The 18,439-nt window shown below is 42.7% G+C and overlaps 1 protein-coding gene across 9 annotated transcripts in view; it reads right to left on the reverse strand.

Annotated features, from left to right (window-relative positions):
• The window catches only part of CEP112 (centrosomal protein 112), a 360,739-nt gene that overhangs the window by 250,317 nt on the left and 91,983 nt on the right, over positions 1–18,439 (reverse strand). For all 9 annotated transcript variants that reach the window (XR_005227706.2, XM_007055085.4, XM_037914553.2 and 6 more), the window contains 3 exons: positions 17,406–17,498; positions 16,300–16,359; positions 8,450–8,529 (listed from right to left, as the gene is read on the reverse strand). Coding sequence is in view for 8 of the 9 variants with exons in the window: in XM_007055085.4 (XP_007055147.2) it covers positions 8,450–8,529; positions 16,300–16,359; positions 17,406–17,498 (233 nt within the window). In the remaining variant the exon portion in view is untranslated. The remainder of the gene's footprint in view (positions 1–8,449; positions 8,530–16,299; positions 16,360–17,405; positions 17,499–18,439) is intronic.

The raw sequence follows: 18,439 nt of genomic DNA on the forward strand, positions 1-18,439 counted from the left end.
AGTTTTGCTTAGGGGTTGAGGACTGCCTTGCCAACCCCTGGCCCTGGTTAGAGGAGGAAGGAGGAGGTCTCCGGCGATTATTCCTGCCCTGTTTCCTGCTATAATCCTGCCTAGGATGAGCACGGTAGAAGTGAGGGGTAGGCTGCAGCTTAAAATGTTTCCTTTGAGGGGCTTGTGTATGAAGCCCCAGAGACTTCAATGTTGCCTGTGAGTCTTTCAGGCTGTGAAGCTTAGAGTCTGTTTGCTCCAAGAAAAGCCCTGAGCCATTAAAGGGCAAGTCCTGAATTGTCTGCTGAACCTTTTGTGCAAGGCCTGAAGCCATGAGCTCCTTCTCATGGCTATGGCTGTTGACATCATCCAGGTTGCAGAGTCAGCAGAAACCAGAGAGGCCTGCAAGGAGGTTCTCGCAATGACCTCTCCCTCTTCGAGAATGGCAGCAAACTCTGATCCTGAGTCAAACGGAAGCAGCTCCTAGAACTTGGACAGTGTATTCCACGAATTAAAAGCTGTAATTGCTGAGTACCACCTGCTGGTTCGTGGTGCGAAGCTGAAGCCCCCCCGGTAGAATACACCTTCCTGCCAGAGAGATCCAGCTTCTTTTCTTCTTTGGACTTGGGAGTCGATCCCAGTTGCCGTTGCCTCTCCTTCTTGTTCACAGCCACCACAACCAATGTGCCTGGCTGAGGGTGTGTGAAAAGGAATTCATAGCCTTTTGAAGGCCGAATTTACTTCCTTTCGACCCTTTGGCAGTAAGGGAAAGAGGCGGGCATTTGACACAGTGTTTTGGTAGTATTTTGAATTATCTTAATGAGGGGCAAAGCTACCTCGAGGGACCTTCAGGCACCAGAAAGTCAATCATAGGGTCGGTCTCCTCCGACACCTCCTACATCTGCATGCCCAAATTTTGAGCCACCTTTCTGAGCAACTCCTGGTGAGCTCTGTTGCCCGTGGCCAATAGTGTGGTAGATGTGCCAGCCACTGCCTCATCAGGGGAGGATGAGGAGGATGCCCATGGGGGCACTGGGTCCTCCTGTCTCTCTGGCTCATGGAGATCACCCTGCACGATGCATCTTCCGCAGCACCAGGAGAGGCACCGGCTTCGGGCCCCATGCTGGTCACCACTGCAGCCTCTGTGCTGGCCAGGGCACCAATCTTGTGGCTTTGCGGAGGCTCCTAGACTACATGTGATGATGGAGCGGCCTGTTTCTCTGATACAACTGATAGTGATCTGGATCCTACACCCTGGACGTGGCGGCAGGCCCATGGGGTCCAAAAGGGCTGTTGAGCCGGCGCCTGCCACTGCGGTGGCCACAGCATCATAGGCAATGGCTGCTCCTCCTCCTGTCTCAATCTGTGCTGAGAGCAGTGCGGGTTCTGCGTAGATTCATATGACTCCACCTCTGAGTCCGATGATGATTCCAACGTTGGTGACCAAGGCAGTGCAGAGCGAGACGGTGCCAGAGAGTGGTGACAAAGCGAGGGCAAATGGTGCCGCATCATAGATGGCTTGCCCTTGTAAGGCACAATGCTTCTTTGTGGTGCCAGGGCCAGTGCAGGGGACTGTGTTTTCATAGCTATAGGGTCTCAAAGGTGTCCGGGGTGGAGGGAAAATCCAACTCTTCCACCTGAATCTCCCACACAGGGGATTCCACAAGAACTGGACTCGACAGACCTCCTGCAAGGCCGGAGTTGATGGTGCCAGCTTTGTTGAGCCGGAGCAGGGTGTCTCGGTGCGGGATGCATCCCGTTAGCAACTCCTCGCTCCACTGCTCTAGTGGGAGAGCGTCCTCTGTCAGTCTTCTTCTTGTTAGGCACCGGTATATGGGAGCAGTGCCAGGCACTCGCACTGGAGGTGGTCTTCGGCGCCGGGGAGTGGCAGTGCCAAGGGTCTCCGGAGCCCAAGTCCTTTCTCAGCGCTGCAGCCTCTCTTACAGAGGGGGCATGCTCTGCACCGAAGTGCTGGGCTTGGGGTCAGATGGTGCCTGTGTCGGCTGGGGGTGGAGGGCTGACTCCATGAAGAGCAATTTTAGCCTAAAGTCCCGATCCTTTTTAGTTCTTGGGAGGAAGCCTCTACAGACTTTACACTTCTCAGAATTTACACTTCAAACAGGAGTCAGGTGGGTCTCCTCTGGGCATAGGCTTTTGACAGGACCGACACGGTTTGAACCCGAGACCCAGGCATACCCCAGTCTCTGGGAGGGGATGAATGTGGGGGGGAGGGGAACCCCCAAGTGAAACTTATCTTAACTAACTGTAAAACTACTGAAACCTAACTAATCCTAAGTTAACTATTTACAGATACAACAAGAGAAAGTCCAGTAGGTGATCGCTTGCCACAGCAAGAGAAGAGAGCAGCTCCAATGACTGTAAGACTGGCAGTAAGAAGGAACTGAAGAGACAGGGACCTATATACACCACCATGAAGGTGCAACTACAGGGGGCTCCACAGCCAATCTGAAGGGTACCACTAGGGGGAAAACCTTTCAACGACTGTGCACGCGGCATGCACGCACCAACTTGGAATCGCCATGAGCAAGCGCTCGAAGAAGAAACAATTTCATTGCAATACATTTAGGTGAAAATAGTTACAATGAATGTGCTCCCCACACAAATACAAAAAGATATAGAGTATAGACAACCCGAAAGCTTGGAAGTTCTAGTTTAATAATGTATTGAGCATTTTGAAATATTCCCTGTTTATTTCAAATACTTAAGGGATTATCTAAATAAAGATGTATAGACTTCTGCTTTGTGCCTATTCTTACTGTATAAAACTGACCGTGCAGTTTTTAGTAAATAAATTCTGGTTTGTTTCAGAATAATCTTTGCTTTTTTAAGAAAATTATTTCTGTAACTTTGAAATAGTTAGGCAAAAAATAAATTGGGCTAAAACATATGGAAATAGTATTCTACATAATCAAAAGAGGAAGAAGCAAAACTTGTCACAATTGCATCTGCTGTGTGTAAATCATTCATACACCCAGAAAATACTGGGTTTGTTGTATATTGAAAATTTGATCAAAATGCAAACTCAATTCAAAACTTAGTTGGTGCAATGTATCTCTTTTCAGTGCAGTGTGTGCCAATTCTCTACACTGCTTCAGTTACCTTTGAAAAAAGGAGAAAGAAAGATTACTTACTATTAACTGTAGTTCCTCGAGAGAGATGCCACTGCACGTTCACACTAGTAGGATGCACTCCTGGCACCACTAAGCTTCAAAAACTTTCTAAAGCAGTGTCCCCACTGAAACTATAAAAGCACCACCTCACAGAGCCAAGTATTTGGAGATGAGGTTTCTAGAGGCCATGTGGTCCCCTACTGCCTCATTTCCTTCTGTTAAACCCCAGAGTCCTTTGGAGAGTAAAACTCTGAGGAAAAGAGGAAAGTGGACATAACATGAATATATACAGGCAACACTCAGAAAAAAAAATGGTTACCTACCTTTCGAAACTGTTGTTCGTCAAGATATGTTGCTCATGTCCATTCCATTGTACGTGTGCATGCGTCCACATGCGCTAATGATGCCTGTGCCCATGATGCCTGCGCCCTAGTCGAGTGAGCCATCACGATCGCTGGCAGGGGCACTTTCGCCAGCTCATACCAGTAGCGGATGCAAACCATGATTCAGGATGAGATTCTCTGGGTAGACACTAGGCAACCCTTCATCCAGTCCACGACAGCAATACGTGAACCGCTTCCACTTAGCCGCATAGGTAGCCCTAGTGGAGGGTTTCCTGCTGCCCAGCAGGACCTGCTGGACACCGGCAGAACACTGCCATTCTTTCCCGCTCAACCACACGGAAACAAGGCCATCAAGTGCAGCGCTGCCAAGTTCGGATGCAGCAGGGTCACATGGTTCTGGGACAATAGACCCAGCCTAAGAGGAAGCTGCAACTGGGTGGCTCTGTCCTGCTTCACCTTGAGCAGGACTCTGTGGATTAACAGCACTGGCAGGAAGGCGTACATCAATGCTCCCGACCACAGGATCAGGATGGCATCCGACACGGAGCCCTTGTCCCTGCCCAGCAGAGAACAGAACACATGGCACTTCCTGTTCTGTCTGGATGTTAACAGGTCCACCTGGGGAGTTCCTCACCTGCGGAAAATTAGGCTGACCACCTCCGGATGGAGTGAGCATTCATGGCGAGACAAGAAGAATCTGCCAAGGCGATCCATCAGGACGTTCTTGGTTCCGGGCAGGTGTGCAGCCCGCAAATGAATGGCATGCCACAAACAAAAGTCCCAGAGGCTAAGTGCTTCCCTACAAAGGGCCAAAGACCCAGCACCGCCCTGCATGTTGATGTAGCACATTGCGGCAGTATTGTCCGGCAGGACCTGCACCACCAGGCGAACTACTCTGAGCTTCCGGACATTGATTTGAAGGGTTAGGTTGTGTTGCAACCAACGGCCCTGGGTATTGAGCTTGTTCAGATGGGCTCCCCAGCCCAGATCAGATGTGTCTGAGATCAAAGTGAGCAGGGGGGCCTGGGGTGACAAAGGGGACTCCCTGCAGCACTGACTTGGGATCCCACCACCAGTCCAGAGACGCGAAGACATGGCTCAGCACCGCAACCACTCAGTCCAGGGGGTGCCTGCTGGGAACGTATACCGAGGCCAGCCACATTTGCAGGGCCCTCAGATGAAGCCAGGCACGGCTTACCATGTAGGTGCACGCGGCCGTGTGGCCCATCAGTCGCAGGCACATGTGGGCCATGGTGAGCGGTTGGCTCTAAGTCTGACATGACCTGACATTTTTAATTGTAAATGTCTTCAGCAACAGGTTAAATTAAAAAGCACTCTCCCAGTTATTCAAAAGGAACATCCATTAACTTATCTTAACTCGTCCTTTGAGGAATCTTATAATAGTGGAATGGCTGAAGAATTTTCAATTGCCAACCGAAAACAGTACATTGAGATGTCGATAGATCACTTTGAATGGTGACAAGGAAAAGCTCAGACTTCAGGTATAATACATAGTCCAAAATAGATAAAATTGGGGCACACCTGGGGACAGGTTATCTGTTGCCCACAGAGATAAGTTCTTTTCCATTGCTCAGGAAAAAAAAGTTACTAAACTTTTCTGTAACCTACTCTTCAAGATGTTTTCTACATGTCTATTATACTGTAGGTGTGTGTGTGCCTCTAGCTCAGTTGTCAGAATTTTTCTCCCTCCATGGTACTCATTGGGGCAGCTCACGCTGCATGCAGGTATGAAGAGTGGAGTCACCTCCAACCATCACCAGTTCCTTTTAGACAGAAAACTCCAATGCAGAGGGGTAGGAGGGCGGGTTGTGGAGTGGACATTTGCAACACATCTTGAAGAATAACAGTTATGGAACAGGTCGGTAACCATTTTTTCCTCTTTGAGTGATTGCACATGTGCATTCCACTCCTAGTGACTCACAAGTCATGAAAACAGATGATGGGATCAGAGCCTTTCTAAACAGGGACTGAAGGACAACTCGTCCAAATCTTGCACCATGTCTAGCTTGCAAACAGGAAAACAAGTCCAAAAAAAAATTTTTTTTTTTTTTTAAACACAACTAAAACTTACTATCCTAATATACTGAAGACTAATCTAACTATATAAACACACAGTATATTTACAAATGCTGGGAGAGAGAGAACTGTTTTGGTACTGAACAGACTTCCGACGACCGTCAGAGGCAGTAAGAAGGAAATGAGGGGGCTTAAGGGATGCTTTGCCCTTTACACCTTCATGCAGTGATGCACGGCAGCAATGGGAGCTTGAGCCACCAAATGGATACAGCTGAGGGAAAAAGTTTTCAATGACCCTGTGCTGGGCTCACCAACACCAAGACTGGAATGCACATGTATAGTCACTTGAAGAAGAACTGTGCATTAGGAGGTCAGGTGACACTGTTAGATGATGATTTAGATTGTAAACTCTCTGGAGCAGGGACTGTCTCTTATCTATGTTTGTACAAGTCCAAAACAATGGATCTCCGGTCCTAACTGGGGATCTTTGGGTGTCAATATAAATTATATTTATAAAATGATATGGGGGCTTTCTCATGACAGCTCCAGAAGATCTCAATACCATCCCCTGCCTGTCAAATCTAGAGTACTCAGAAGGATACTGGCCTAATCTGATTTTCCTGATCACCAATAAAAGTAATGTAATTAGTAGAGAAGTATGAAGGAGATCTTTGCTTCAGACCAATAGAATGCATCAGATACAGTCTCTGTCCATCTCACTCTGAAGCAAAATTGAGGATGCTTTGCAATGAAAGATTTCAAATTTATCCAGTTCTCTATCTTTTAAATCAATAGGATTATTTACAGATTAAGGTACTACTCAACACTATTAAGAATGACTGGCCCTAAATTAACATTACATGTCAACATTTTCAAAAGTGGATGTCTCAAAATGCTGGAATGTTCCAATGACCACTTAAGAACATAAATAGCCCTTTTATTATACCTAAGTGTTGATTTGAGAATCCAGTTATCAGATTTAAACAGCCAATTAAATAGCTCAGTTTTGAAAAATGGTCGCCCACATTAAAATCTAAACTCAGATGTACAGCATGTCTCTTCACATAGCTTGAAAAATTCACTACTGAATTAGCATGGCAGTGAATTTTCAAGACACACAGCATTTCAAAGTACACATCAAAGATTAGAATCCAGGCCTCTGACTTTAATTTTGGCCCCCTGTGCTTGGACTCAGATACTACACTTTAGATCAGACACTACAAAAGGTTTATTCCACACCAAATGAGGTAGTCTACTTTGTTCAATAATCATTGACATAATGGGCTACTTAGACTGTGGAAAGCTGTCATACCAGATATATTATGTCAAAACAATTGAAATGTATGTTTTAAACCCAGATTCTGCCTTCAGATACAAGGGACAAATCCTGGAAAATCACTTACTAGATGCAATATGACACACAAAATGAGCTCAAATACAGCATCTTAGATCCGAATCAGCCTTTTTAAATCTAAGTGATACAATTTCTTATGATTCTTTCCTGAAAATAATGTTAGTGTGCATTTCCAGTAGTCACTTTTTAGTGAAATAAAACAGATAAGTTAACCTGTGCCTTCTTCCTGCATAACACCTCTAAGATCTGGTCTTTATTCTCAGTCCATACAGCTAAAATTCTCATCCAGGTCCTCATCATCTTGACTACTGCAACCTCCTTCTCTCTGGCCGTGACAAATTCCATCTTGACCACTTACATCCTTCCAAAATGGTGCTCCACAGATTATTTTCCTGGGCCATTGCTTTGACTAACCCTCTACTGGCTCTCCATCCTCCACCATATCTAACACATATGATCTGTCTTCATTTTAAGGATTTCATGGCATATCCCTGCCCTACTTATAATATCTTATACAGTATCAAGATGTCAATCCCTGGACCCACTGTGCAACTGATGCCTACCTTGCCCACCAATTTGTAAAATTTTCCAACAAGCACCTTCATGCTTTCTCCCATGATTCCCCCTTTTGAATGGGAGGAGCTCCATATAGAAATGTGCAAAGGTACCACATTTTCCTTCTTCAAATCCCTCCTTCCAACTCTCCTCTATCATAATGCCTACTACAAACTCAACAACGGAACGGAAGATGTGTGTCATGACGGCTGCTATCATGCAGATTGGTATTGTTCCTCAAACTCCCCGAGTCTATTTGTTGTATCCACCTGTTGTCTTTCACTTTATACTTAGATTGTAATCTCTTTGGGACAGGAACTGTCTCTTTTTTATATCTTTCGATCTTATATACTTATATAATGCCCCTCACTGCAATATCTGAGCACTTCCCAATCATTAATATATTTATCCTCACAAGAGATCTGAAGCGTAAGGAAATACCGTGGGGGGTACTATTATCCCCATTTTACAGATGGGGAACTGAGGCACAGAAACTAGGTGACTTGCTCAAGGTCACAAAAGGAAATCTGTAATGGTACAGGGAATTGAACCCAGGTCTTCTGAGTCTCAAGCTAGCATCTTAAGCACCGAATCCTGTTTGTACAGTACCTAGGAACTTTAGGAACTACCACAATACAAATAAACAACAACAATACATGAACATTTCAATTGTAACCTGATTCCCCTAATAAATGTCCACAACAACTAATCTTCAGTAAGGAATAATGGTCTGCAAACATGTCAGTTCTAAACTGAAGCTGGTTTGAGTTACTTAAGGGGAATAGAGCATCTGAAACCACTAAGTTCTATTTTGTTACATTCCTATCACTTAAAACCAGATGAACTGGTTTTGTTTTTTTTTTTAATTTTTACAGCTGACTAATAAAACCCTAAAAATAAGGTTTTATAATGGAAAGCTGACCCAAACTAAACTATAGGAGTGTTGTTATAAAACACAAAGCATATGGTCTACTTACTGAATTTGAATAAAAACAGAGACATTTAAAGAAAAAAATTATTCTTTATCACGTCTCACTTACTTCAAAGCCTCTTCCAGTTTGCGAATTTTCTTTTGAGCATCCCCTCTCTCTTTATCAAGGTCATTTTGGAAGCCATGAATCTACCATTTCAAAGAAAAATTTTACATTTTAGCTACTACAGCATGTGATCAACAGAATGATTAAACATTATTTCAATTTTGAACTTAACAAATTAGTTTCGTATAGGTTTAGATAAGAAGTTGTTGAAATATAATCAACATATGTAACATGATGTTTCCACAGTTCAAACAAAGTTTGGGGACAAAATTAGCAGCAGGCTGAAACTATCAGAATATAACCTTCTCTACTAGTGTGATTTTTCTTCCTGTCCAAAGAAATGTTAAACTTCTAGTGTTAAAAATACAGTAACTGTATTAAAAAGAACTAGTTTTTTCTTTAGTATCAATTGCCATATGAGGATACTGAGAGATCATGAAATAAAGGGTAGATAATAAGAGAGAGAGATTTGTCTGAACCATATCTTACTTTGCCTAATAGCCTAGACATGAGTTCCTACTCATTGACTTGTTTTGAATTTAAACTTACAATGGATTTTTATAAAGATGATTTTTTCACAAAGCATTTTTTTAAAATATGATTAAATGGGTTAACAAAGTTACTTAAGCATACTGGCCACAGTATAACATACGTTCAGATACTATGGCATCCAAGAGCAGTTGCCCCGGGGAAAGAAAAGATACAGAGGAAGAAGAGAACTGCACTACTCTAGAATTCTTCACCCTCATTGAAATAAAAAGTGAGAGTGATTCAACAAGCATGTGAGAAAGACTGCATATTCTCTCAGCCACATTCTTCAACAAGCACAAGATAAGTCAAGGTTTATTAATCTGTTCTCATTTTGAAATTCTTGGGTACTGTAATTTTGCAGTGTATGTGAACTGTCCATCTCACCTAAACACCCAAACAAATGCACACCCATAATAGTTTACAGAATCTTTAACATAAATATAACTCCCTCAGTCAGCCAATATATGTATATACTTTTACACACACACACACACACACACACACACACACACACACACACACACAAAACACCTTTCCTCCCGTCACATGTACAGATTCCAGAAGATGCGTATAGACACACATGCTTACTCTATCTTACAGGCCCCATTTCTTCTAATTTCGTCTTTTTTCTCTTTTTTTAAATCTATTTAGATTATAAACTCTTTGAAGCAAGGACTACTTTAAATGTTTGCACAGCACCCAGCACATTTTGGATGCTATTATAATACAAGTAGTAAATAATAATGATTTTTAAAAAAGATTACTGACTTCTGGGAGCAACCAAGCTGCCAATTTTGTTCTTTTAAGGCCTCACACAGTATAGATCCTAGCTATCTGAGATCACCTCTCTCCCTGTAAACCATTTCTGAGCTCCTAGGCTTTTTCTAACATGCCCTACCTTTTAGTGTCAGGTGGCTAGTAGCAAATTTTAATCCGTGGAGGGCTCTTTACTCTGATTCTGTTGGACCAACAGGGGGAAGTGAGTTTCAGTGTTTGTCAACCTTCCAGGCATGGTACAAAGCACATCTGTTCACAGTGGTTTTTGCCTAAGGCAGGTTAGGTGTCAAGGTTTTGGTTTGGGTTTTTTTTGTTTTTTGTTTTTTTAGCATTGCTGAGGTAATAGTGCGGAGATCTTTGTGACAAAGATCGTAGTAAATTTAGGGGCTGTTCTTCTAGCACCCAATTATTTGCAGCATGATGTTTGATTAATATGAATATTCTCAGAGGCTCAGGAAATAGGTGCACAATTTTATGCATACCTAATTGAAGGGACTGCATGGTTCTGCATAAATTATTATATTTATTGATAGTATATAAGAATTGATATTAGGATAAAGTGGGCAATAAATATTTGTTAATTTCAAAGTAATGAGTGCGATGAAATTACATCAGAGAGAGAAAAAGAACAGATGGAGCAAACAAATAAAATTTGGTTTATGAAGTACAGAAGTCGAGAGTGGCACTGAGAACATTTAGAAGCAATACATGTGCCATCAACTAAAAAGTGTTGTGAACATGTACAAATGATGGGAAGTCACAGCTCTGGTTCCACAAAGCACCTCTGTAGTTCAACAGAAGCCTCACGGGGAAAAAAAGAAAATTCAATAAACCCCCACACCCTATAAACGTTTACAATATGAACCACAGGAATCCAGTACATTTTAGCTGATTACATATTGCAAAAGTATTTGCACAATATGATCAGAAATCATATCTCTAGAAAATATCTAGGCAAGAATCTGTGTTAGTATCAATGACCTTGAATGTCTGTAACAAGATGCAACTGACACACTCCAATACAGCATACTGATATCTCAGATGAAAAACAAGAAAGGAAAAACACAGTTAAAAAGACTAATAGAAAGTTTCAGTACAGAAGCTAACTGTGTGGAAGTCTGAGTATTTAGCTGGTTTGGAACATTCTCAGAGACAGAAGGATTTTCCATTAGGGTGATCGGAAGTCAGTATTTACTGTCCTAGCATATTATATATGTATAACAGCTGTCTCAAGAACTGCTCTTGATAATATTGTATCACAGTTACTACACTTAGCTGCCTGTTTGGAATACAAGCAGATTATTTGTAAAAAGCAGGTGTTTCCTTTACTTGTAAAACCATTTAGCCTAACTGGTTCCTGATTTAGTAGATTAGTACCCTTAATCAAACAGTGACATTTAGGGTTATTACCTATTATTTGTTTGATGTTCAAGGATCTTAACAGGGAATAGTCACCATAGATCAATAAAGGTTATTAGACAGTGGTATGTATTTAAGCCAACAGATTATACCTGATAATGCATGCTTCCTTTACTCAAAAACAGGCTATTGTTTTTAGTATTTTATAGCCGAATCTGCTCTCTATTTTATGGGCATATGTAAATAACATGGTTCACATGTATTTTTTTGTCTCATCTCAAAGATTTTCACAGTACACGGTTACATTAAGGCTTCTGAACATGTCAACACCTGTACTGATCTCTATCAAAACAAAAGTTTTACCCATCTTGTTTATCATCACACAGTTGTATAATCCATCCTGAAATAAGCTTTATTGTATCTATTTCAGGAGTCAAAGAGCATATTCTCTAAGGGATGGGATGACAATAGTTGTTCTTGACCTGAAGCTCTCAAGAGATATCACAGAGATAGAAAGACAAAAGAAAGCTGAACTGAAGAGACAGTAAAAAATATGAACATGCTAGGAAGTAATAATTCCAACTCAAATGTGTATATATATATATATATGTATATGTGCTAACATATATTTTGACCTGGTTCTACATCAGTTTAGATTTGAATTTTTCTTGTAGCAATGACAATTGTTTTGGTAATCATTAATATTTTAAAAGAAAATTATGTGTGCCATTTAAAAATAAGACTCGTTTATTACATGTAAATAACTTCATTAAAATATTATTAATGTTGCAAAGTCACGCACTCAAAAGTTAGGCTGTTCTAGTAACACCACCCACCCGCCACAGCAGGCGGGGGAACTTGATAGGGCCAGCGGTGAAGAGGGCCAGCCCCACAGCGAGAGAGAGACACACACACTCATTGAAGCTCTTCCCACCCTCTTGGAGTCTCTGGCACCCACTGGCCAGTTGTGGGAGAGTGGTGCTGATTGGGCTATATCTCCTAGCTCTAGGGATTTTAGCTGGAGCCCAGGCCATGTGGAGCCTCTTCCAGCTCCATTCCTTAGAATTAAGGTTGCCTGGGATGAGACACTTTGCCAGTGGGTTTCCAGACATATTTGCTGACAACAGTGGAATGCTGAGACTCAGGGAACTTGGGCTCCATTCCAGGCTCATCTACCCTTTCCTCCTAAGCCTGATCCCTTCTGCCCCATCCCCTCTAACCAGTCCCAGTCCATATTACACCACTGGCTCCTCGTCCTACTCCCATTCTCCTCACCTAGCCAGGCTCAGTCTCCATTGTTCAGGCTTTTGATCCAACTGCCAGTCTATTTGCTCAGCAAGTCTTAGTCCACCCCTGCAATCCCCCGTCCCCGTCTCCTCCTCTCCCAGTTGCTAATGCCAGTCCTCCCCAACCCACTCCTTGTTTCCAGTTTCTTCATGTCCAGCCAGTCCCAGTTCCCTCCCTGACTTCTCCATTCTGGCTCTCCCCCTGCTCACGGTCCCTGTCCCCATCTCCCTCCACAGGCTTTTCATCCAATCTCTATGTCATCTTCTCACCCCACACCTCCAGGTTCCTTAACCCAGTCTCTTTGCCCAGCCAGTACCAGTTCTCCCTGACATCCCAGCTCCTTCTCTCCTCTTCTCCCACCCTATTGTTTCCTAGTCCCAGTGTCCCCCTTAGCTCCTCATCCAACCTGTTTCTCCCAAACCACTGGCTCTCTGGTTCCCCAGTCTTTTCCCTCCCTAGCTCCCACACCTTGCCTTGCCAGTCCCAGTCTCCATCCCCAGCTCCCAATCTCTGTCTCCCTGCCAGCCTCCAATGCCAGTCTTAACTTTCCCCCCTCCCCCAGGCTCCATGTTCCAATCTTTTCCCTTAGCCCTCCCACACAATGCCCTAAATCCAGGTCTTGTACCCTCTGAATTTGAATCATACAACTTTCTCCTCCATACTGCCTTGCAGGGGGGATAAGAGCACAGAAGAGACAGACTCCCCGCTCTCAGTTCTGGTGCCCAGACCTATCCCTTACAGGAAAAGTTCAGCTTTGCCACTGTAGCCCTGAGCGATATGCTCAGTCACCTTTTAGGGATGGCATAGTCCTGTCCTGTCACACACAGGAGCTGAGAGTGGATTGAGCATGCTCAGTCACTCTGTGGGGATAATGCATGACCAGTCTAGTTAGCACTACAAGAGGTTTGAGCATACTCAGTCAGGATGGAATCTCTAGATTAGGTTACACAGAGAAAAAATATAGATCCAACATGGCTACTCCTCTCACAATGAAATCTTGTTTATCACTCTCAGACTCTCACTCTCCCCTACTGGAAGGAATTATCCAGTGCAGCCAAAGACTTGTAATTCCAGCATAAACATTCTGTAGCCAGATACTGTCCAAATTATGCCAACCCACCTCGATTCTGACCTTCAACATTCTTATTATTAAATTTTTGGGTCTTTCTTGACTAGCTAACTTTACCAGACTGAATTATGGGGTTTTTGCACATGCAAATAGAGTCTAGAATAACACTGAAACATTTCCACTTGTGATGCAAGACAGGATTTGAATTTTGGGCATGTCTATGTAAGCGGGGGAATAGTCCCGCTATTGTGGGGAACCTTCCTGGCTTCTGTACTACACCGGTGAAGTGGGCTAGCGAAAGGATTTGAGTCCTCACTCCCACTTCCTTTACCCAGTGGCCTCCCTGCCCTTGAGGACTCCCCTTCCACTCTCCTGTCTGGCAGAGTCCTCGTAACCCCAACAAGGATGGGCCCAGGATTCCTGGGGGGCTCGACCCCCAACCCTGCTGTGGTCACCTAGGACAGGGGCTAGGGTGTCCCCACTCCGGGGTACTCTCTCTGCACTGGGAATCTCTCTGACCCACTGACCATTACATACAATTTAAAGCAAATGCAAGTTATTTAATCAACAATTAATTTTAAAAAGGATAAGAAAAAATGGGAAAGGTTAAAGGAAACACATCAGCCCGCTCTGTGGCAGGGAACATCACAAACAGTGTCTCTGGAATGTCAGGGCAGTTCACAGTCTGTTCCTTGTAAGTCCCAGGCCTTCTCAGGGCCTGGCTGTGCTGCAGGGATGCTGTGGGTTGGACACTTGTTCTGGTGGTGGCCACACGCTCTCAGGCTCTAAGTGTTAGGACCCTTCTTCCCAGTGTCGCCCCCGCCCTGTCAGGGTTACGATCCAAGCCTGGCCTGCAGAGCCTCTTGGCTGAGGCGTCTCCCTGTGCTGGGCCTGCTGCCCAGGGTCCCCCTTGGTCTCCCCAGCTGCTCACCGCACCCAGCTCCAGACTGCTCCCGCCCCAGCTGCACCACTCTATCTCTGAACTACTGCTGCTGCTCTGCCTCCAGCTCCCTGGGCTGCTTCTTTGGCCCCTCTGCCTCCGGTTGCTGCAGCTCAGCTCCCAGGACAGGTATGTTCTGCCGGCTGCTTCTGTGACTCTGCTCCCAGCACTGACCTGCTTCCTGGGCTGCTTTTCCGGCCCCTCTGGCTCTGGTTGCTGCAGCTCTCCTCCCAGGACAAGTCTGCTCTCTCTGGGCTGTGCCTCTGGCTTTGGGGCTGCAGCTCTGCTCCCAGGACAGGGTCTGCTCTCTCTGGGCTGCTTTTCTGGTCCCTCTGGATCTGGCACAGCTCTGCTCCACAGCTCAGCTTGGGCCCCTGCTTTCTCCTTAGCTCGGCCCCACTCTGTCTGACCTAGGCAATTTCAGCTCACACAAAGGACGGGACCTCCCTGGCCTCCTGACTTTCTGATTAGCCTGCCCGCCCTGTCATTCAGGCTGACCTGGAGCACTGGCCTCTCCCCATCGTTCCTGGGGGCTGTCAGTCTCAGGTTCCTGATTCCCCATCGACTGTTCCCCTTTTTAGGACTGGGAGCTAGCAACTAAAACACCCCCACTGAATGTTAGTAAGGGGGCAACAGTCCCCTTATATCTACATAGCCCCACAGTCTGGACTACAGGGGCATTAGGACTAGCTTAACGCAAACTAGGTGTGAATTAAGAAGTATCTATTTTGCATTAATGTAGTCCTAAAAGGGGGAGCACCTTTTAGGACTATGTTAACACAAACAAGGTATGTTTTAGTCACACCCCCACAGGGTCTGCACATTGCAGTTACAACACACCATGCTACTGCACACTGCAATTCGCACCTCTGTACTGAATTGTAGGGCTGTGAAGATAAGCCCTAGTGTCACTATAGGTCTCAGAGTAGCAGCCGTGTTAGTCTGTATTCGCAAAAAGAAAAGGAGGACTTGTGGCACCTTAGAGACTAACAAATTTATTTGAGCATAAGCTTTCGTGAGCTACAGACCACTTCATCGGATGATCTAGCAAACAATGCATCATTTAGATCCACTGTTCCTTTTGTTATAAGTAAATGAAGAGTAGTTCACTTGTAGCTGTTTTTCAATTCATTCACAGTATGAGTTTGCCACTAATACTTAAAAAACAAGTCATGGAAGTCATGGAAGTACACGTTTATACATACATTCTGTTATTAAATCACTACAATAGCCAAACACTTAAAGAAAAGTCATTTAAAAAACAAAGTCATGTGGAATAATTAACTCTTGCAATGAATGACTGTTTCATGTCAACACCTTTGATATTTAAGTACAAAAATTTGTACATATTGGCAAAGTGCTGCAAGATTAAATATGTTCTATAAGTGCTAAGCACTTTTTTTTTTTTTTAATTTCTGCTCTCAAAACACTACCTCTGGAAGATGATAGAGCATATGTATGGATACAGGTAAAATGTACAGTAAGTATTCGTTGGGAAAAATGATAAAATATCAATATCAATTTCAAACTCCTTCTCTCTTCTACTAAAGCAATAGCAGAGAGTGAAAAATCACAGTAAGAACAAAAGTAGTACCTAATAGGGCCCTGTCTGCATCCTCTTCACTGGGGTGAATTTCACCCTAAGTGAATTAAATACCAGGCATTAATATGTTTCAAACCACAGACATTATACTTCTGGAAAACATTTTAACAGCTTAATCCTTGTTTAAAAGCTGCTTATTACTAGACAAGCTTTTAGGTTTCATCAGTTACATACCCCCTTTCTGCCCAATATTCACTTTTTTATGGATTTGTGGATTTAAATCATTAGCTGCTGCCTAAGACATCTGCAAGTACACATAACATTTTCATTTTTCCTTCAAACTCTACCTTTTTTTCATGAATCCGCTCTAAATGAAGTTTTTCCTGTTGAAATTTGTGTTCTTGATCCTGCAAATTGAGGAATTTATTTTTAATAAGGAATCACTACTACTTTAAACAGATTACTATAATTCAAAAGCAGCCCTTACATAGACAAAATCTGGACATTTTACTAGAGCGCAGTATGGTCTATATCAACCAAAGTGTCCAACTTTATTTCATAATTAAACATTAATCTACGAACAATTTTAAGATGTTTTATTTTAGTTCAAAAAATTACACAGTATTATTACTAATACTTGATTAGCATGGGGTGTCTCCAGACTACCAGGAAGACGACACAGGTTCAGTTACACGTCTCAGGGCTTGTCCACATGGCCATTTAGAGCACAGCAACCTAATATGCTGAAGATTTACACACTGGCTTGCTAAACAGTAAGTATTTGTGTAGACAAGCCCTTAGTCCCTAGCTTCCCAGACTAAAATAAGATGGGAGGCAATGAAGTTAGACCTTGAAGAGTGCAAGAGGGGAGAAAGAGTGCTTTCTCCTTGCTTTACAACAATTCACCCTATCAAATAAAAATGTTGAAAGATTCCAAAGACAGTAGTACATAGTTGTCCTGTGCCATCAAAATGGCTACTCTTCCCCAGGTAGGGGTAGAACATGATATGTGGGGAAAAGGGCTCCAACAGGGATGCACTGTAGGTGCAGGGAAGCAATAGCCTGAGTATCTATGAGAAGATAGAAAATGTAACTGAATTGTTTCACAATTGTTACAGTTCAACAAGTTTATGCTAACTTTTACAAACAGATACTGCTATTAAAGACAGAGACAGGGATTTCTTTCAACTTTGTACTTCTCTATAATCCATTGATACACATTTTTATATCAGTTCAACACACAGGAAAATAAGACAAATAGCCACAAAGTTTCTTTAAAAGACTTAGCCAAAAGAATAAGAACAAGTTCTACTCTGTTAAGTGTAGAGGGATCGGCTCCTCTGATTTCCAAGAACTCCAAAATATATCTTAGTTTGGCATTCTATTCATACAAATCTTAGGAACAAGTAAAAAGGACTCTTCATTTTTCCTGAGTGAAAAATTCAGGGCTCACCCTCAGCTGTTGCTGCCTTTGATGTTCTGATTCTTGTAACTGTTGTTTTAATTCAGACACCCTCTGTTCTAATTCTTCAATCACATCAGATGCCTGTAGGGATTTAATAGAAAAGTGAATGTTTGTCTTGTAGTCTTTATTTGCTCTATAGAAATAAGTTACTCTTTCCCTTTTCAAAGTTGCATCAAAAAAGTAGAAAAAAGATAAATTTGGAAAAGACAATCTTTTTCAACACAAGTCATATGTAGTTCATTTCTATTTGTCCTTAAAAGTGCAGATGGGACTATATTCCAAAATTATAAAACAAAAATAAAAAACAAAACAAACAGGTTGCTGATTCAAGAAAGAAATTTGAAAATAAAATGGAGACAGTCATTTAGCATTTCCTTATCAAAGATCTTAGCATTCCAGTATTTCAGACCAAAATCTGGACGTCATGTTTGCTCTAGGTTAATCAATAGTTTAGGTTTCAGAGTGATAAACACTCATTTTTTCATGATCTGTGTGCATATAAATCTCCTCACTGTATTTTCCACTTTATGCATCCGATGAAGTGAGCTATAGCTCACGAAAGCTTATTCTCAAATAAATTGGTTAGTCTCTAAGGTGTCAATAGTTTAGAATACTCTACAGTTTTTGAAATTCGCTATGTTTTTATAATATATATTTGATGTGAATATGATGTAGGCTAGATAACCGATCACAAAGGCTACTTATAAAAAACTAATTTCTTACATTTTTGTGCTGATTATTTAAAAGGTTCAATTCAAAGATGTATGCAACAAAATGTTTCATGAATAAAAACAGGGCAATATTTTAATGTGTACCTGAAGAAAAATATTTTTCTTTATAACTCTTTTGGTAACAAATTTCCAAAGCAGCCTCATCCAACTCTCTAAGCTTTGTGTCAAAATTTGCATGTCCAAGTTTTTCAGCACCTAAAACCTTACATTCATACATCCAAAACGAGAGCTCAGCTAAATGGTTTACCATTTAACTCTCTCAGGAGGAATGTGGCAATTTTGAAGTACATT

Source organism: Chelonia mydas, chromosome 14 (genome assembly GCF_015237465.2).
Source record: "Chelonia mydas isolate rCheMyd1 chromosome 14, rCheMyd1.pri.v2, whole genome shotgun sequence".
Classification (NCBI taxonomy): Eukaryota; Metazoa; Chordata; order Testudines; family Cheloniidae; genus Chelonia; species Chelonia mydas.